The sequence below is a fragment of the Pempheris klunzingeri genome, chromosome 9 (assembly GCF_042242105.1).
Source record: "Pempheris klunzingeri isolate RE-2024b chromosome 9, fPemKlu1.hap1, whole genome shotgun sequence".
Lineage (NCBI taxonomy): Eukaryota > Metazoa > Chordata > Actinopteri > Acropomatiformes > Pempheridae > Pempheris > Pempheris klunzingeri.
This window is the reverse complement of record NC_092020.1, coordinates 8,897,275-8,918,892: the sequence shown is the minus strand read 5'-3', so window position 1 is coordinate 8,918,892 and position 21,618 is coordinate 8,897,275. Positions and strand designations below refer to the sequence as shown.

At 44.8% G+C, this 21,618-nt stretch overlaps 1 protein-coding gene across 1 annotated transcript; it reads right to left on the bottom strand.

Annotated features, from left to right (window-relative positions):
• Positions 1-615: 615 nt before the first annotated feature.
• Positions 616-16,879, bottom strand: pcdh10b (protocadherin 10b). The gene is made up of 5 exons (XM_070837066.1): positions 14,366-16,879; positions 13,482-13,540; positions 13,112-13,218; positions 3,761-3,918; positions 616-1,907 (listed from the first exon to the last, which is right to left on the bottom strand). Exons 1-5 carry the CDS (start codon positions 16,877-16,879, stop codon positions 1,854-1,856), a joined length of 2,892 nt encoding a protein of 963 aa, XP_070693167.1. The 3' UTR covers positions 616-1,853.
• Positions 16,880-21,618: the final 4,739 nt, after the last annotated feature.

Here is a 21,618-nt window from a genome sequence, read left to right as displayed (position 1 = left end):
AAAAGCAGCAGAAGAAGCTATTGGAAGATAGTTTCCCATTATACTGAGATGTCGAGTTTCTTGACAAATCAATATCCTCTTTGATCAGCCACAGGATTAAAGTGCTGCTTCAATGTTAATGCATCTGTAATAAGTCACACCTTTACATTTTGCTGATAATACAGTACATGTAAAAATGGAATACTAAAATACTGAATCTTTTACTTGAATGTCTGCATGTGTTTCTTCTATTTTTATCTATAAAAATCCATTATAATTTACATGTGTAAAAGATATAAATAACATAATAATAAATGAATAAATAAATAAAAATAATAAATGCACGTTTTGCCATTTTTAAAAACTGTGTCCTCACATGATCTGATTTCTTACAAATTCAGGAAAAAATTCATATCTATTTTTTTGTTTTTTATATCTCTTCATTAGTAGTTTCCCATTTTGCTCAGGGGTATAAAGCTTCGACAGTGGAGATGTAAAACAAAGGCAATACAGAACACCATAAAACAGGTCACCTCAGGTTTGACTTTTTTTGGAAATACATCAGAATAAAAGCACATAAGACCTTCCTTTTCTCCATTTTTCAGTTTATTGTTGGCATATTGGTGTGTTTGTGTTTATAATGTGTGAGAAAGTAATGTGTGTATATTGGATCCCACTGCACTGTATACAATACCTTTTGCATATGGCCATATTTGTGTTCTGTTTCATTATAAATGTACCATTAAAGTTTTGGTTACAATGACACAGAATTATCATGGATTTCAACCTAAATCATTACCTCCTTTTTATTTATAGACATAATCTTAATTGATATCCAATAGTGGAGAAAATATTGAAAGAATGTCAAAGAATAAGAATTTTAGTTTTACATCTGCTAAGGCTGTTACGTCTCTCTTCAGGGGCACTTAAACAAGAGTCAAACCTCTGAATCAGAATGCAGATCCCAGCAAAAGGATAGCACGAGTAGATATAGATAGATTTATATATATAGTTTTATATTCAGCTTGAAACTTTTTAAAAGAGTACAGTAAACACTTTTCACACATGATAGAAACTACTTGAGATAAAAAAATTGTCCAAGCCCACAATAAGGTGAACAAACCAAAGCCAAAAAAAAGAACCAAAAAAAAAAGAAAAACTCATAATTAAAAAAAACATAAATAAAAAAATATCCTGCCCACAATCTTTTCTTACAAAGTTTGAAGTAGATCGGAATAGAGACACCTGACGACACAAACAGAATAGAAAAATCTAAAACAGTGGTATTGCATTGTGAAATGCACAAAGATTCTCCTATACAATTTTGCGTCTCTCTCTGTGAGTACAAACGCCTAAAGGGCTCAGTGGCGGCTTCTCTGGGTGGCTCTCAGTTTCATCTGTTTTTTAGTACATATATGTTGTCGTCCTCGTCTGGTTTTATTTTCCTAAAAGATGTATACTGTACATCAGTGCTGTAAACAGGCACACACAGATTGGAAAAGGACAGAGAGATCGGTGTCCCGTTTTATCTCTCCATCATCAATGTCCTTCCTCCTCCTGTTTCTCAGCCCCGCTGAGACAATGGGGACCTCCCGGTAAGGCTATCCATCTACTTGCTTGCATCCATCCATCCCATTGCCCTCTCCCCCGTGTCCTTATCGCCTCCTAATTTCGAGAGTTTGGTGTCTCCGAAGCCCGGGAGTGCTCCGAGGAACACTCTAGTGTCTAGGGGGTTGTTCCTCGTTTTGTGTGTAGTCGGATGTGATTTTGTTTAAATTTTTTTTCGTTGGGTGAGGAGGGATGAGGGCAATATGGGATGAAAACTTGATGCTTTTTTTTTATAGCCTTGGTTGTTGAGGAGTGATTGTGCAAAGTCATGCAGTCTCCGGTATGTCCACACGAAAGGAGCTAGCAAACCCTTTTCCTCGCTGCAATAAGCAGAGAAAAACAAAAAGCCTGGTTAGCTGTGTTTGTATGTGTGTGTGTGTGTGGGGGGGGGGGGGGGTTGTCTGAGGGATGACAAAAAAAATAAAAAGGAACAAAAGACAGCACTTAAATGGACAGATTCACACAGAATTAGAGGGTTCACATATGCACAACAAGACGGAAATCCCACATTGCTCTGCTGGGCCATTTTAACTTGCTCTTGTGAAATGGCCCATGGGTAATATGTCTGTGACTATGTGGGAGGGGTGTGTGTGTGTGTGTGTGTGTGTGTGTGGAGAGGAAGGGGAAGGGGGAGTTGGTGAATATCGCAAGGCTAATTTATTTAGGATGGCAACGAAAGAGGGCGACTGAGTGTTAACAGGCTGGAGTCTAACTTCTCATTCATGCCCCTTCCACCTCTCTGTCCCCCCCGCCACCATGTTGTCTGAGTCTGATGATCACTGAGCTTTGGTTATCATTCACCTCTCTCTCTATCTCTCTCTCTCTCTCTCTCCTCCACTGTGCACCCCACCCTGACCTGACCCCAGGCTAAGCCCAGGCCCAGGCCTGCACCTCCCGGGACAAAGGAGTCTCTGTCTATTACTGGCTGACTTGATCAGATTAGGGAGCTTCAGCCTCTTGGTATCATCATTCTACCCTCCCCACCCCACCCCTCCTTCTCTTTGACTGTTGTTCCCTTTTCATCATTATCCAACCCCCACTGCCGCCCCCGCACTCATTACCATAAGGGCTACAGTGATCTACTTTGCGAGTGGAATGAGTGGTGGTGTTTGTGGGAAACGCTGCGATACTGGGAGCTCTTCACTCTGAGTGCCGCATGATGGGCACATAGTGAGTACGTCCATGGTAACTGTTAGAACCAGAGCAGCACACAGCAGCACACAGCGTGCATCAAACTGAAGGGTGAGAAGCTTCGAGGGGAAAACACCCAAGTTATAATCATTTGAAACTTGTAAACTTATAAGAAGTTTATGACATTTAATGATCGTTACTGCAATTAATATAGAAATATATTTGCATGAATGGTTCCTGCCGTTTCGTTGAAATATGCATTATAATAACATCATTCTGGCTTTTTTTCCCCCATCAGATAATGTTCATATATTGTCAAATATATTGCTGTAATGCCTCATAATCAATAAAATATGATCACGATCTGCTTGGAATACCCTACATTTCACTTAAATTGACTTTAATGTCATTAGCTGTGATGATGCTGCCAGCAGAACACAGTCTTAATAAAGAGTGAGAAATTCTAATGTGAGCAATTGGAAGATTGCTCGACATAGCTTTTTGATTTAGGATGTGTGTGTGTGTGTGTGTGTGTGTGTGTGTGTGTGTGTGTTTGTGTGTGTAGGAATGAGCTGAAATGTCGGGTGAGGGAAGATAAGACTATCACAACTGGAGATAGTGGAGATGCCTAAAGAAAGAGGGAAGAGTTAGCTGAGAATTCTGACAAGATGGCCGAAAAAACGGGGATCAAACCCGAAATGAATTTGATGTTTCTTTCTGCCTGCCAACCCAGGGAGAAAATTGAATTTGGAATCTTTTCTTTTCCACTTGATTCGAACACCAGATCGGAGAGCAGGACAAGGCACTTAGGCTGGAGCAAAACACAATACTCACTGAAATAAGCTGAGTTATAAGCTGCTCTGGAGCTACGCACAAATGCTTCCAACTCTTTCCCCTCTGGGGAACCGTGGTGGTGGCTGAGGTGATGGTTTTTGAAAAGGTGATGGTGGTTGTGGTGATGGAGGCGTTGGTGACTAAGAGGTGTCTCTTTGCCAAAGGTGGAGAATGAAATATCAGCCATTTGATCTGGGCTTTCAAATACCTCTGTGTCCGGGACTGAGTCCATGCCAGGCACATGGAGGTTGCTGCGGTAGTCTGGGCCCTGGCGCCCATCAGAGGGGACAAAGCTTGGCATCCAGCAGCGATCAGAATGGCCCAGGGCCTTACACTCGTCTGTGCAGTTAGAGAACAGATCGGTGCCTGCAGACGACGGGAGGGAAGAAAAACCAGATTAGGGAGGGAGGACAACATGAGAAGGGTGTTCAAGTCTTTAGCATTTGTTGAGCGAGCAAACGCACATACAAACATACATAACTCAACCTGACGTGTTTCAGTGCAGACTTTCACAATGCGCATTTATGCAAGCAGCTCTTTGATTCCTCGTGTCGGGGCTTTTTGTTTCACCATCACTGAGATAAAAGCTGCCCACACGGTGGACAGAAAAACACACAAGTACTGTGGAACAACATGACTCATGCCACTGCTGGTTCTGCATAACTCAAATAAATAATATAGTTTCAATTTATGCAACTTTACACTTATATGTCACCATTTCACTCTTCTACATTATGTCCAATCGGACAGCTAGATTCTCATGTAAGAACAGAGGAGATTAGGGAGTGACCAAAAAAAAAAAAAAAAAGAGCCAAAGTCTGAGATGCCCTGCACGCCATTCCCCTTTAGACCATTGCCACTAATTTCAGTCAGCAAAGTGGTAAAACAGATTTATATGGATAGATATTATTGAGCAGGCACATACTAGATGCACAGGATGAACGAGGCTCTGACAAAACACAGAGATGGGTGAATGACAATTTGATTTGATTTGAACCGTAACAGCATTTTATGGCAAATACATACGTGCACTTTTACTAGTTAAAGCACTATTGGTGCTTTTACTTCAGCCGAGGATATTTCTTCCATAACTGTGCAACACCGTGACAATCCTTCTGTATGCTCCCTCTTTCCTTGGGCAATAAAAACATCACGCGTTCAACATGTGTAGCAATACGTTTTAGTAACTTCATTCAGAAGTTAGGGATTTTCATCTGTCTGATTTACAATCTGACTCAAAATAATTTCGATTAATTCAGCACTCGAAACCTGTTTTTCTCCAAAGGAGAATGATTTCAGCCAGCGTGTGCGTCGCTCCAGTTCCACCCACTGTGCAGTTTCCCCTCGTTTCTAGAACGTTCTGGAAAGTGTCAGCATCTTGAACAGACTAAAGCGGATTGCTGAACCAGAACCAAGAGAATGATTTAGGACACAAGTTTATTTTTAACTTGAACAGGCAGATTTCTTTCGCTTCTTTTTAAGAAGGAGTGCTCAAACACACAATGTGAACTCTCTGCTGTGGAAAGGAGCAGCGGAGTTTAAGGGTTTGTCAAATTCTTATTGTTTCGTAGTGAAATTTATCAAAGCATTTTGTAAAATCATTTTTTTTGGGGGGGGGAGACTGGGATTATGAGGGAGACGTTTTAAACAACTGAAAACAACGATCCTAGTTTAATTAAATAAATCAACCACCAGAAATACATTCTCAGCCTGAGACACACACACAATTGTATTCACAGAGCCCAAAATTGCAAATCAGAAAGGGCTTTAAGGATCTGTACAGCAAATGTGGCCTTCTATTCTTAGACCCTCTATTCAGATAGAACCAACCTCCTCCTATATGTATGTAGTGCTACATACATACAGCATGGTCTTATTATTAATCCTAAATAATAGCAATAATGTACAGGAAGTGGCAGAAGCTGGGGGGGGGTCAGTTGGGGCTAATGGCATTTTGTGCTGCGGGCCCCTTTGCAGGTCAGTTTGGCCCTCTGACCTTTCTGACCCCGTCTCTGTTGTCAGGACCATTGACTCTTCATTCTTTAAATGCATGCAGTGCTCTTCCTGAGCCACCGCCCACCACATGCCTGTGTGCATCCCTTTTCTCCACACAGATAAAATATGGATTTGGGGCACTGACAAGAAATAGACACATATCATTTAAAAAGAGCCAGTTAGTAAAGGGGATTATGTGAGTTAAGTGATTCAGGTGCCAATCAGAAGCACGGCCAGGATTTTAGAAAAACTGAGGTGGAAAGCTTTTTAATTCTTATTCTTATTCTTATTCTTATGTCATATTCCTGTCATATTTTTTTAAATCATTTATTTACGGTTTCTGCCAATTTTATTTTCCCAATTGTAGAATAAAAACTCCTCTAGGTTACTTAAACTGGAAAACACACTGAACATGTGACCTTAAAGCTGTCGTGCACCAAACAAAAGATTTGAAACCTTCTTTAACATTTGGCTTGCCAGACAAGACAACACTGTGACCTCTGATGTATCTTCAATCAGAAGCAGAACATTGGACATTTGTGTGTGAGCTTTACATGCACCAATAAAAGAAATCTTTCCTTATTAATAAGTGTGTGTGTGTGTGTGTGTGTGTGTGTGTGTGTGCAGGGGTTCCAGAGGTGGATGCCGTCTATTGCCACCAAATTGCACATGCTCCCTTTAGCCTAGCCTTACATTAACAAAACCACAAACTCACAAGTATTAGATTTCCCAGCCTGCTCCTGTCCCGGGCCCTCGGCCTTAACCCCTTCACAAAACATATTGTCCTACACAAAAAGGCTTTCTGCAGGTACAAGTGAAAGCTAGTTTGAGCAAGCTTACTCTCCTGTGAAGTCATTTCTAATTCTCAGTGAGAAAACCACCTTTTGTCAGAGGGAAGGGCCGCAGAGTGAGCGGGGATATTAGCTGTTCAGCGCAGCTATTTAGACCAACTATAAGCCTGGAGCCAAATTGTGTTTCCATCGCCCCATATGTTTTGTGCAGCAGAACGTAGATCCTGTGTATGCATGTATTTTGAACCCTAAATCCGCTTGTTGTGTACGTGTGTCTGATTTGCTGTTTGGGGCTACAAACTGAACTGTCCAGCTAGGGCTATCTGCTGCTAATCCCTCTGAATACAGACTGATTAGGCTAAGTCTGCTGCCGTTCCAGAAAGCGGAGTGTGTGTGTGTGTGTGTGTTTTGTTGTGTGTGTCTGTAGCGGTCAGCAAAGGAGGAATTTGCTTTGTTACAAAGCGGATTAATGTGGCTTGCCGTCACTAACAGCTTGGAAAAGTGCCCAGTCTCCTAACGAGAGGGTTTCTTATTAAATATTAACCAACATGCCATAAATACAACATCGCATTACATTTTAATGCAGCCTTTTACACAGGAGGAAACAACTTACTGTACAGCCTGATGGGGCGGGGGGGACCAACTAGAACGTATGCAGGATGCTGATATACTGTATCAGTGCACCTGGACATGAAGGGAGTTCTGCATTGTGAGCAGCAAAAAAACAAAGTGGAAGGAAGACACGGAGCTCTCCTCCATGACAAAATGGATGCGGTGTTAATTTTTCGGGGGAACAGGGAATGTGGCAAAACACACTCACGTGCAGGAGTCATTTCAGCCATAAAGCTAGATCAAGACATCTTGGTTGGTTGTATTTTAACCTTTTGCCACACACACACACACACAACCTTAGAAATGTTTAAAATGTGAAAAAAAAAAAAAAAAGGCTGTGGTTGACGCCCTCATCTCCCCACTATGTAATTCTGCAACAATTCCTCAGAGCAAACTATGTCTATGCGAGTTACGCGGACTCGCCCAGCTGCGGAGCGCAGTATCCACAGTCAACTTAAACAGGGGACGAAGAAGAACTATGCCAACACGTCTCACACTTGAGCCAAAAACGAGCAGAAAGGCCAATGAGCTAGACTGAGGGGGAGGGGAGTAATGCAATCTTGAAGTCGCTGACCCTTGTTATTCCTAACGTCTCATCTCATCTTAGCATTCCGCATGGTGCTCGCACAGGGCAAACGTGAAGTCTTGATAATAACCTTCATTTGGTAATTGGTATGCAGAGGTCTGAAAAATGAATTACTGATCAGTGAGCTGTTACCACAATGATAACGTGAACGGCAGGCCTAAGGAGAAATTCATCATGGCGGCGAGGAGAGATAGGAATGGATGGATGGGGGGGGGGTAGAAAAGTGGATAAGCACTTTGACTAAATCCTGGCGTGACAATGGCTATATTGATAACATGTTACTTAACATGTGTGAAACGGCGTCCCGTGGGAGACTCCTGGCCCTAAGGGTGCGGCGGATGAGGAGCAGAATGAGCGGAATGACCTTTAACTCTGGGGGTTCACTTTCGGTACGTGCGCCAGAGGACTCTTCCAGCTGTGCCAGAGAAGCCCGGAAGTGGACCTTGAGTTAGGATTTAATGTCCAATGTCGAGAGCAAAGCTTCATAATCCAAAGGGACTTCTGGGACTAAGACACCGAGTTGAAATTAGCCGATTATTCCATTTCTTTATAATCAGAAAATTAATTTCATTCCTGATGAATCATTTGTCAAGAGAAATAAGCTGATTGCAGTTTCACAACTTTATGTGAATGTACGCTGCTTTTCTTTCATTTACTCAAATACTATATTTAAGTACCAGTGTGAGATGCTTTACTATTAATTATATACTATTTTTACTCTTATTCCACTACATTTCACAGGTAAATATTTTTGTTTTAAATCTCTACAATTATTTGAGTTAATAGTTATATTCAATAAAAAAATATTGTATATATATAGTATGAAAGGTAAGGTTTTGTAGGATTTGCACGATGCATTGATAAAGATAAAACTGTCGTGATAAGTTCCATTTTGACCAGCTACAATTTAAAAACTATGAAAATATCGCTGCCATGTTACGCATGCAGCATCAAGTTATTAGTTCATGCTAATCCAGTAGATGCTGCACAGTGACAACACATGCATATGGAAGATTGTACAAATGAAAGCACATGCACATCAGAGGGAATATATATGAATACAAGAGTGAAAAATAGATCCACTATACGCTATGCTTTCTTTGACATGCATGTGCTGTATTCATACATAGGTACATTTTTATCTTATATATTGATCCACATATTCTTTGTAATATTAATTGAGTGAATGTGAAATTTCTGCATGTACGTGACCGTATGTCTGTAAGAGGGTTTATAAATGAAAATGATGGTGGAAACATGAAATTAAAATGAATGTGATAATACATGCAGCAAACAGTGGCTTGCTCAGCCACTCATTGTTCTGCATGACGAGCAGCATTTTCACCGCAAGAATTTCACTTGTAGTTTATACAGTATGATATTTCAATTCTTACTTCAGGTCTGAGCACTCCTTCTGCCCCTGTCACTCATTATAAATTAATTCCCTTAGGGCATTTCATCTGTTGGTCAGAGAGAATCAGCTGTTGCTGTTTGATCTAAATCACTCTGGGCTGTAGCACCTCGTGCAGCATGTCTGGCATTATTCTTGACATTTCGTCAACCAAACAATTATATGATAAAAAATACTTGTTAAAAAGATGTTTCATTGTTTTCTACAGTGGCACAGTGGACCTGGGAGGGTTACAAGCAAAATGGAAGATTTTGACATTTCCTGAGGTAGCACATTATGAATAATTTACAGCAACGTGTTAAAAAGTAGCAGCAGTAGTCGTGATGATGGTTGGTGGGATATAAATAACAGCAGCAACAGTTTTGGTACTTAAAATGCTAAATTTTATATTTCTGCAAAGCTTTCACCAAACTAAAACCATACTGAAATTACAGGCGTCATCACTGGTCTAACACATACGTGCAAACTGCAGTGTGTAATGGCCATACTGTGCAGTATTTGTTCATTTGAATCCTGCTTTTGACCTTTACTGCTAATCCTCTCCTCTCTCCCCCACATTCACTGTCACTCTCCACCAAACGCCTTGAAAATAGCCTTGGCACTGATCCAGTCGACAGTTTGAATCAGCGTGGGTCTAACTATGGGGAACAGACAGGTTTGAAGAAAAAAGACTTTACATTTTGTACGATTCTGTTGAAAAAGGGGAGCAGGAGTCCAAAATAAGCCTGATTTGTAAAATATGTTCATTACAATACTCATTACACACATTACAATGCAGTCATCAAAACATTATTGATTTCTGGGCTCTTTGTGACTCTTAAGGTGTGTCCTTGATGAGGAAATATGAAGGTTTTGATCGGGGGAACAACCCGGCACACAGCCTGAAACAGCAGAAAATGTTGGCACAGCAACACAGCCAGCAGCGAAAAAAAAGAACACAAATCACTGAGTCAACAATCACGGCCGTGGTTGTCAAAAATACGACCACGACTATGGTAAAAAGACGAAAAGAAAAATGATGATGCGCTGAGGGTAAGCAGCACCCTCTTCCTCCGTGAAGCCCGTTTCCAGCGGTCAGAAACGGTTCAAACACGTCTAATTGTAGTATTTGTCGATATGTGGTACTAATATTAACCTCCCTTTGGAGGGTTCTTCCAGGCACGTCCCACTGGGAGGAGACCCCGGGGCAGACCCAGGCCTGGGAAAGCGTTGCTCAGGAGAGTTACGCCTTGGAGTGCCCTGCTTGACCTGTTGCCACCACGACCCAGCTTCCAGAGAAACGGAAGATAAAGGATGGATGGATGGATGAGAAAAAATGTGGCCCGAGATAAAAGAAAACAATGCGCTTCTATAAATCTCATTACATAGACAAAAAGAAATGTTTCTCTTGAAGAAACCTCACCGTGTATTTAATACGGCCCACAGGGGAAGCCAAGAGGGGAGGCTACCTCACCACTGTGGTGGGTGACATGGACACACTTATTTAACATTAGAATGTATTAAACACTGACATGGTTCAAGTGTGTCCTCACTGCTGACAAACTCTTTTAGCACGCAGAAACTAAAGCCTGTGGGGTGTTTTTTTTTCTTTGTTGTTTGTTTTTTCAGCATTGTGGGAACAGAATTGCAGGACACTAAGCCACACTATCAATCCTAATCAAACAAAGACTTAATGCACAGCAAATAATCTGTTTAAGGACACTAAGCTGTCTGATAACTCTGCAACAAAGTACCCATTTGCCAAGGGTACTCAAAGTCAGCACTGAAGCGCCGCTGTGCCTGCCGCTGCATCACAACTGGACGTATAACACAGCATACTGTGACATACTGTGTCTACTATAAGGGTGGGACAGTATGAACAGGCTGAGCTTGCAATGAAATTCCAACACGCTCGAAATAAGGCACACAGCAGCTGGCAGGCTCAGGGCCGAGCAGGAATACAAAAGTACCGCAGCGACGAATAAGACAAAAACTGGAAACTGAAAACCGGAACACTTTTGCGGTGCCAAATGAAATATTTCCGTAGCACCAGAAACTGTCAAGTCCTGTAAGTAGGCACTGAATGTATAGTGAGGTTCATACTCTTGTCATCTTGTTCTCTGATCGAACATTTCCTTATTGAAATCAGTTCCAGATTTCATGCTTTCAGCTTCTTGTCCAGCTGCTTGTGATGAGACAGAATCTGACATTTAACACACTGACTGACATTTGTCCAAGCGTTAAAAACACATTTCACATCATGCTCTTGTTAAAATATTCTTTGGTCAGACTCTCCCTGATTAAATTAAGTTAAATTAGATGGATCCTCATTTCTCAAAGTTGTCTTTACTCAGAGTTCCGGTACAGCTGCTTGTGTTTAGACGATATTTAACATCTGAGACCGTTTGTTCATTGTCAAAAAGGGTTTATAGTTTGGTATTGGAACTGCACCTCAAGAATTGTACTGACATTGTGATTAAGATTTATATTAACATTTCTAATGTTTTTACAGCAGCTAAATACAAATACTGACTACTCCACAGTTATTAGCTACTACCACCCTCTCCTATTGAGGGGCCCTGTATCAAAATCTAGTTTTAGTGCCTTTTTAACATAGGAGTTGACATGCTCATAGGGTGTATGTTCTCTAGTAAATGTACATGTAATCTACTTGTATCCAAATGACGTTGTGGAACATGGGAAACAAAATAAGGGGCTGCAGGTCACTTTTTCAGTGTGCAATTCTAGACAGTCATTGGAGGACCTTGACAAGACTGTGATTATTCACAACAGAATCTAAACTCTTGTTTCTGACTGCAGCAGTGTTCTTATGAAATGCTAATGCTCTTGACACAGGACAGCTCCATCCACATCGCTCAGACCTGATAACCAGTGAAAATGTTCCACACTAGTGAAAAGAGAAAAAAAAAACTCAGGCAGTTGTGAAGGACCAACCCTGAGCTTATTAGAGCTAGAACAACGACTGTGGGGGCTTAGCTCTGTGTGCTACTGTTTGCTGAGGTTTGAGTAACCCATTGAAACCTACTGGAGTGACAGTGGAAGTGGCAGGCAAGCTCCATTTGGCACAGCGCGGGCCCCTGCTGCGGCTGACCAGACATGATGGCAGGCTCCGTCCACAGAGGGTCCCGCACCAAAGAAAGCTTGCCACTGAGTGAAGACATAAAACAGGCATTCATACCTCAGCGGGGCACTATTGTCTGAGCTCAGATGTCTTCCTTTAGTAAAAGAACATTAAAAAAGACTAACAGGATGGGCATGGAAACACGTGGTCAGGGAGGAGGGGAAGAAAAAGACGAGTACGGAGGGAGCGTGGTTCGGGAGTAGCTGCATGAATGAATGTGTTAATCAATTTAATGAACGAATGAATCGCCTGTTTTGTTTTGCTACGGCCGCGAACCTATTTGGTCTGCTTCCCAGCACTCTGGTGCAAGAGCGGCCTCATTAAAAAGCCCATCACGTCTCGCCGAGTGGTCTGCAGCACCAAGTGACCAGGCTCTCGGATGGGGGGGGGGTGGGGGGGCGGGGGGGCCGGCTCCTCATTAACAGCGCCGCACATTTTACAAACAGCAACACCAGTGTTCGCTTTCTGCCCGGCGACATGCGATCGCTGCACATCAGAGACAAATATGAGGAGACATGTTACCATCAAGAGTGAGCACTTGGAGGCAGTTCACAGGGGCAGGATCTGATTCTGTCACTAGCCAGGCCAAGCCTTCTTTTTCTTCTTCCTCGTTTCTTGCATCTTTTTTTTTTTTTTTTGGTCATTTTTTGGGAGGATAACAGGAAAACCACAAGCCAAAGTGTTACTCTAGAAAACACAGAATGTCTCTCTAAGTGCACCATCAGCATACAAGCTGATTGTTGGATACGCTGAAATGCCTCAGATGATGCTAACACACCCCTTACTAAAACGAGCTTTCATTTTTTTTCACAGCACACATTGCGATGAGTCCAGATTTCATTACTATGGAGGCAGGCGACAACCTGCTCCTGGACCAGCACCACATAGTAACCACATGCTAATCAGCAAAGCTACTGCTGCTCTGGTCCTGCAGAGTCCAGAGGGCCATCGAGTTGTCTTTCTAATGTGCAGCTTAAAAAAAAAAACAAATGAATTCTAGCCCTGGTGACAACGCAAAGCAAAACAGCTGAGCCAGCTCTCACCAGAAGAATGGCCTCTGTTGGTGGCGTCGTGGTCACTGTCTCCCTGCTCGCTGTCTCCATGGCCACTGTCTTTGGAGCTGACCAGGTCTGCCTCCTGGAACGCCGAACTGAAACCAAAGAGAACATTAAATCAAAAACTCATTTTAGCGTTGTGATGTTTTCATTTTGCTGCAGTTATGATTATTTCAGCCCCCCTTTTCTTATCTTCCTGATCCCATCTCATCATCCAGAGCACCATCACGGTAATGAGAGTTATCGGTGAATGGAGCAGAGGCAGTTGACAGATGAGAGGGCTTATTAAAGGTGGATGTGGCGGGAGGGAGCGGCAGAGAGGCGGCGGTGAGAAACGTTTTTTTTTTCCAGTATTTACCTGTTAACACGTCTCGGCCTGTCAATCAGGTAGCTAAGTTCAGCTCGCTGATGTTTGGGCTGAAAGAGAAGGGGCAGTTTTCAGTGTGTGTCCCGAGCACCTTAGGCAACAGAAATAAGGCAACAGAAAAAAACCAAAAAAAAAACATCACCCACACCTAACCAGGAAGGATGCAACCCACACAGTACCATGTCGGTGTTAGCTATCCCGAGCTGTGTCCAAGCTCGGTATCTCATGTTTGGTGAGTGTGTGTCTGAGGAGGGTTCTGTTTCCCAGGGCAGGTGGCATGGCCTTACAGACATGTTGCCAGGGTGCAAGATAAAGCAATGCACATATTCAGGCTGGCACAGCCCGGACATGTTTGTTCTAGTGCTGCTCGGCAACATTGTGACCAGTATGCTTAATGTGAACACATCTCCCCAGGGCCTGGGTCACACAGCAGCCTCTGAGCCACCGTACACGGCCTTCATATACATCTCTTATAATAATAATAATAATAATAATAATAAATTATTATTATCACTGTTTCAAAGACTTGTTAGCACAGCATCAACATGAAATCGTTGCAGTGACATCTGTAAGGACTGCACAGGGAGATATGTTTGCTTAAAAGCCTTTCCTGAAACCAGTCAGATGACTGTGCAGCACACTGTGGAAACTGGCACTCAATAACAGCAATCAGTAAACCTGGCATTCCACTCAACCACAGGAAAGAAATTAAGGGAATGAAAATGGTTCCAGTCTGACACATATACTGTCTCTGTCATATAGGGACGTATTCAAACTGTATCAGACAGACATCCTGTGTATGAATCATGTTCTAGACATGCTGAGGATCTCTGCATGGAACAGGGTTAGACTATGGGTATGAGAGGGACTCTTACCTCGTTTGATAAAATGCTGCCATTTGATATGATGTCAGGCTGCTGGTCTGTGTACCCTGTCACTATGGCCCCGCACGGGTTGTGATCGGTGTCTGTGCTCCTAGACGGACTACACGGCTTTAGGAACATGAGGTCAGTTTTGGCAGACTCTGGAGTCAGACATACCTGGTAGCAATAGTTCTGGTTTTGGTGGTGGGAGCCGAAGCTCCCTGACTCCTCCACGGGGACCTGAGCCGTACCGGCCCCACTAACGTTACCAGCGCTTTGCACCAGCATGATATCCGACTTGCTGAGCTTTTTCTTGCGGGCCCTTCCCTGCCGTGAGCAGCAGGAGCTGCAGCCCAGGCAGCACTCGCTGGTCAGGCAGGTGTAAATATTGAGCTTCTTGTCCTTCTGGCAGCGCACGGCCAGCACGATCATGACCAGGAGGAAGATGAAGGAGACAGAGCCCAGGGCGATGATGAGGATGAGGGTGAGGTCCAGGGTGCCTTCTTTGGCCTTGGCAGCGCCCCCCTGGTCGCCTCTGCCGCGGCCCTCAGCCACGCTGTCCACCAGCATCACCAGCACGCTGGCGCTGGAGGACAGAGGCGGCTGGCCGTGGTCTCTCACCTCGATCAGCAGGTCATACAGCTGGTGGGGGTCTCGCTTGACCGACACCCGCCTCGCCGTCCGGAGCTCACCCGTCCTCCAGTCCATCCTGAACATGCCGTTCTCGTTTCCTCTCTGGATGCTGTAGGACAGCCGCGCGTTCTCGCCGTCGTCAGCGTCCATAGCCACGATACGGGTCACCAGGTAGCCCGGCTCGGCTGAGCGGGGCAGGGGCTCTTTGGCTGTGCCGTTCTTCCCCAGGGGAGCCAGCACCAGGGGGGCATTGTCATTCTGATCCACAACAATGACTCTGACTGTGGCGTTGGAGGATAGCTCCGGAGTGCCCGCGTCACTGGCCTGGACCATGAACGTGAAATCCTTCAGCTGCTCGTAATCAAACGACCTGAGTGCGTACAGGTAGCCCGTCTCCTCGTTGATGGACACATAGGTTTTGACTGACATGCCCTGAATGTCACACTCTAATATGGAGTAGCTGATGAGAGCGTTCTGACCGATGTCCGGGTCCAGAGCCGTCACCGCGTGGATGTACGCCCCCGGCACGTTATTCTCTGTGACATACACATCATACATGGGCTGCGTAAACGTGGGCGCGTTGTCGTTCTCATCCGACACCTGGACTCGGATGGACTTACTGGTGGCGAGCGAAGGAGTCCCCTTATCCCGCGCGACCACCGTGACGGAGTACGAGTCCGCCTGCTCCCTGTTCAGCGGCCCGTCGGTCACTATGGTGAAATAATTCCTAAAAGAAGATTTTAACTTGAAAGGGACGTCGCCGAGGATTTCCACGTGGATCTGCCCGTTCTCCTCTGCGTCACGGTCCGTCACGCTCAGAAGTGCGATGACGGTACCGGGAGCCGCCTTTTCGTTTACCGACTCGGTGACGGTGCTGAAGGTGATCTCCGGCGCGTTGTCGTTCACGTCGGTGATTTTGACCAGCACTTTGCAGTGCGCGGGAACGGCGTTTGGTCCCAGATCCTTGGCCTGGACGAAGATCTGATGGAGGCTGCTCTCCTCGAAATCCACCTCTCCGCGCACCTCGATGCGCCCCGTGCGCGGGTCTATGCTGAACAGGTCTTTTACGCGGCTGGAGATGTGGTTGCTGAAGGAGTACACGATCTCCCCGTTTACCCCCTCGTCCATGTCGGTGGCGTTCAGCTGAATGACCAGCGTGCCCACCGGGGCGTTCTCCGAGAAGCTTATCGTGTAAACGGGCTGGTCAAACACCGGCACGTTATCGTTAGAGTCCAGCACTTTGACGACCAGCAACGCGGTTCCAGTCCGGGGGGGCTGACCGCCGTCCACCGCGGTCAGCACGTACCGGTGCGCCGCCTGCTGCTCCCGGTCGAGTGGCTTCTCCAGGACCAGCTCCGCGAACTTGTTCCCGTCCGTTTGGGTCTGCACGTCCAGGTAAAAGTAGTTGTTGGTGGTGATATCATACGTGCGTAAAGCGTTCGAGCCCACGTCCGGGTCGAACGCGCTCTCCAGTGGGAAACGGGTGCCCGGAGTGGCGCTTTCGGAGATCTCCACCGTGATGTCCGTCTCCGGGAAGCTGGGCGGATTGTCGTTAATGTCCACCACCTCGATTTCGACCCGAAACAGCTCCAGCGGGTTCTCCAAGAACACCTCCATGTTGAGCTGGCAGCTGGCGCTCTGCTTGCAGATCTGCTCCCGGTCGATTTTTTCGTTAACGAACAAGACGCCGTTCTCCAGGTTCACCTCCAGATACGGTGTCCGAGAGCTGGGCACCACCTGAAAGCGACGGGAGGCCAGTTTGGTAAGGTCCAGTCCCAGGTCCTCGGCGATATTCCCCACTAAAGTGCCATGGTCCGCCTCCTCCGGCACAGAGTAGCGTATCTGAGAGAGCACTCCATCCGTGATGCACACGACAATCAAAAGCACAATCATTGCAGGAAAAACAAGTACACTTAGGTAAAAAAAAAAAAAAAAAAGAAAGATAAGATAAAAAAAAACACCTAATAAAACGTATTATCCTCTGTTAATAGGCAAGATGTCAGTTTCCATCACCCATCCGCAGGCAGAAATGTTTCCAAAATGCGTAAAAGTCTCCAAAAATGGGAAAGGAGTCCTGGGAGTCTCTTCCATTAAAAGAGAGGCATTTTGAATTTTCACCGGAGTTTCAATGGCTGCAGAAGCTCTGTTCTGTTCTGGCTGTCTTGCTGCTCATACGCGTCCCGGAGAGGCTACAGCGCACATTCCAATAAAGTGCTGCGCTGCTGAAGTGATGACGCCAGTCTGGAGAGGAGTTGGTGAAAAAAGAAATCATAATCCATAGGAAAAAAAGAACATATACATTTTCTGTTATTCTGGTCCCTAATGAGAAATTAGATTTTGGGACCCCGTGCTTTTTCCGGCTGTCTGTCCTCTGGGCACCCAGCTCCCTCACTGCAGTCACCTCCACTCCACTCTCTACTGACGCTGCTCACTCAACTATTTGCGTTTTCCCCCTGCGTCGCACCTCCCCCTCTCAGCCCCCACGGCTGTAAATCACGCCGAGAGCTCTCTCCTGATTGGACGACGGGGTTGCCTGTCAACATCCACTCTGCCCATGTCTCCCTCACCCACTCTCTACCTCTCTCTGTCTCCCCTCAGAGCTCAGAGGGGACGGAGAGCGGCCGGGCTTGGACGTTCGTGACCTCAACCCCCTTTTCGCTGCCAAATCCGTGACCACGCTTCCCCACCTGCCTGTGATGTAAAACACATCCCATAATGTGCCGGTGTTTGATTAGAGGAAGTGTTGACTCGGTGTCAGGGACCGTGCGAGCCCGAGGACAGGCTGGGTGAACCGGGTTAATGCATGCAAATGTTGTCATGTGTATGCACAAAGTCTTTTCTCTCACGTGTTACTCTGGCTGTGCGCTATAATTGCGCTTAGCAGTTTTGTCGTTATTAACTCTCTTCCAGCCACTCAGCAGAGGCACCGACAGGCACAGAGCTCTGCGATCTGCGGGCTTCACACGACCTCTAGCGGTCCGACTGCACCTCTTAATACCACATGGTGTTGTTTCACGTGTGGAACGGATGTGGAGTGATTAGAGTTGACAATAAGCATTTTTTATTTATTTTTTCCTGTGTGAGTAACAAACCTGCAGAATCTCTGCGCCATAGACCTCCACTGTCATTTTTCCTCTTATCCTGCCCCCCCCACACACACACACATACACACACACACACCAAATTTTTATCTAATGTCTTTAAAGAAAACAAAACTTGCAAAAATAGTAGACATGCATGTGTAAAATATCTTTTGCCATTGATTGTTGTTTTAATCATATTTGTGTTCTATTACAAAAAATACTTTGGGCATATATACTACTACTACTACTGATAATAATAATGATAATAATAATTTCATGGTTCACTGACTGGCTTGTGACTACATCACGCTGTCCTCATCAGCAGAGGAAGTTTGCTCACTTGTGATGATAGAAGGTCAGAGGTCCTGAAGTCACACTGAGTTAGACCGCTGGAGCAACTAAACATGACATGAGTGATGTTGGTATTATAAAAATGTAAACCATTTTAAATGGATGGAGAATGTAGATAAAGTAGAGACTGTTGTCCCTGTGGCTGGAGGAGAAAACACACAGACTAGCTCCCCCGTCCCTGGCTCTACATTAGATAATTAGCATCGCACAATAGAGGTCACTGCATATGACGTTAAAGGTGTTTTAGCATTAATTGTCGGTGCTTTATGGATGACGTTTTTAGCTTGTTTATGTGGGTATTTTATGTTTTCATGTTATTTTTAAGATGCCTTTACCGAATTAACTGGATGACAGTGTGTGTTTTCCATTCACGAGCTGATCTAAATCTTTTGGTCCTCTGTGTAATTTCTCCAGCATCAATGTTGAACTGTTTTGATGCACGGCCTTGGCCATACCAGAAAATCTGTGCCTTCAGTGTGTGATTAGTTGATGTGTGGGTTGAGCTGAGTGAAGGAACTTAGACCAAGTGCTCCCCCTAGTGAATAACTACAGCACTGCACAGTGTTCTGGAGTCCAGAGTGCCCACAGATTCACATCCGTAATCTTTGGAGTGCATGATTCACGATGTGTGCAGACTGCCGGAGCTACGCAGGACAGACCATTGGAGGAGAAACATGAATTGGTTCCAAGAAAAAGATTTTCTAAATCAAGGTCCATCAAGTCAGTTTTGCAGTCACAGTCTGCTCAGATAGCCAAAGTGAGCTTGGAGAGGGTGAGTTCTGCATGTGCAAATACACACAGTAATCTAGGGTGAGTGGTGATACAGAAACCATATTCAAGTCATAAGCAATAACTAGTTTAACTGCACAAATATGATTGTAGTTCTTTGTTCTCATGCACACAGCCAAACACACACTGAGTCAGCAGCCCTCTTATCCTGATTTACATGGTCATTACATTTCATTCTAAAGTCATTGCTCTGCCTGTGGGAGTATGGTTGCTGTAACTGTAATCATTCTGTCTGTATAGTGTCCATGAGGAGTCCATGTGAGTGGCTGTGTGTATGCAAACAGGTCTGAGAAGGATCCAGGAGATGATTGGCTGCCTGCTGCTGCTTCCTGTCTGTGATTGGTTCCCTGGAGGATGGCGCCGCTCCGAAGACGAGAGAACAATATCTCATCCTGCTCATCTCCCATCTGGCCACAGGCACCCACCTAACGGTGTAGTGTTACCCCCCCCCCCTCTCCCCAGGGTTTAGTTTGTAATGTGCCTTTTTTCTGCCTTTTTTGTTAATAGTGATTTTTTTTCTTCCTCCTGTTTACCTGAGTTAGGGAGGGTAGAGATTGTCATTTGTTTTCTTTCATTGCCAAAGGTTATGTTTAGGGTTTTAAGGCAGAAACGTTTTTTTTTTATTTTGGTCTTTGTCCACCCTGAAGCCTGAACCTCAGCACCAGTCATGAGGATTCATATTGTTAATGAAACTCTCACAGGTTAACTTTAAGTGATTGTCACCATGACTGCTTGGGACTTGGGAAAGATGAGTTTCATTCATGTTGCGTCTCAGCCACCCCTGTAACATGAATTGGGGGCTTGTCCTTTGTCTTTTCTCGCTTCAGCTAATGGTAAGTAGTTTTTTTTTTGGCAATTTTTTGGTGTGTAAGGGGGAAATAGTTATGAAGTTTTTCACTGGATGATTTTGTGATGAGTCCATCTTGGGGAAAAAAATGTACAAAAGCTGATTTGTTAATTGTGGCTAACTGCTATGAGGTCCAAGTGTCTGTGTGCACTGTGTGAGAAGTTGGTGGAAAAAGGAGTGCTGCCCTCATTGTCTGTGGCTACAGGTGATTTGGGAGAGGCCTCTCTAGTGACAGGTGCGAAAGTGGTGGAGGTAACTGGCGTGCTCACTGCTGGGGTGGAGGCTGAACCAGTCCCCGAGCCGTATGCACGAATGTCCATGGAGCATCTCCGCTTAACCCTCTGGATGAAGGAGGTGGTGACCAGAAATAAAGAACTTGAGCTGCAGGCTATGCATTTCTGTGTTTGTCAATTGAGTCTGGACTATATGACTATTAAAAAAACTGTGCTATAAGCATATGAATTGGTCACTGAAGGCTATAGACAGATATTCAGAAATAGTGATAAAACTATTGTGTTGCCAAAACATTAGAGGAGTTGAGGGAGCTGATCTTTGTGTTTGCCAGAACAGATAGTAGTTTATTTAAATGATTAAAAGTGTTGTTTTTAAGTAATGCAGCAGTCCTGGCTGACGGTTTCACACATAAAAGCGTGTTCTCCATGCCGGCTCTTCATGGTTCAAATTCAATGTTTGAACAGAAAGTTAAAATCGCCAAAATTCGTACTTAAAATCCAGCACAAGCGAAAGGTGGGAGTCACGATCGTGAGTGTTTTTAATGTCATGAGCCAGGCAGTTTGATTGTAGTTTGTCTGGCACTAAAAAAGAGAGGATCTCCAAGATCTGCTAAAGGTCCTGCAGGGTACCCCGCCTAATGTGCTCCCCGAATCTGAGTGTGAGGTTAACGCATAGGTAGACCCCAGTTTCAAGCCATTTGTCTCTAAGGGCTTTGTTTCTTTGACCGACAAAGAAAAGGTCAAAGTCCTAGTGATGATTCTCAGAGATGCAGGTGTCTACCGCTCGTTTATGTTGGATAATGTGTTACCTGCGTTAGTGTGAGGTATTAGAACGAGTGTACTTAAAGTCCCATTGCACATGGTGCATCTGCATTCACTCCTCATCAGTAGACGTGTTCAGGTAGCCGTGCGCCCCCAGAGTCTCATTCATACTGGGTAGTGATTTAGCTGGAGGACAGGTGTTTCCTCCTCCTGAAGTTTTTAATGCTCCACTGTGTCCACTTCATTCTCCCCTGCCTCGGTTGTGTCAAATGTGCTTCCTGTGTGCGCGGTGAGCACTGGAAACCCAGGAAGCCTGTAAACTAGGTAACATTGTCGACTTGCCTGGGTCTTTTATGGCTACTGATCAGAGTCAGTCTCCCCTTTGAGTCTCCCACTGTACTGAGAGTGAGAAGGTTTCCAAAGATGTAGAAGCTTGTGATCTGTTTCCTACTGAGGCAGCATGGTGGTGCGGTGGTTAGCACCGTTGCCTCACAGCAAGAAGGTTCCAGGTTTCGAATCCCGGTTTGAATCTGGAATCTTTCTGTGTGGAGTTTGCATGTTCTCCCC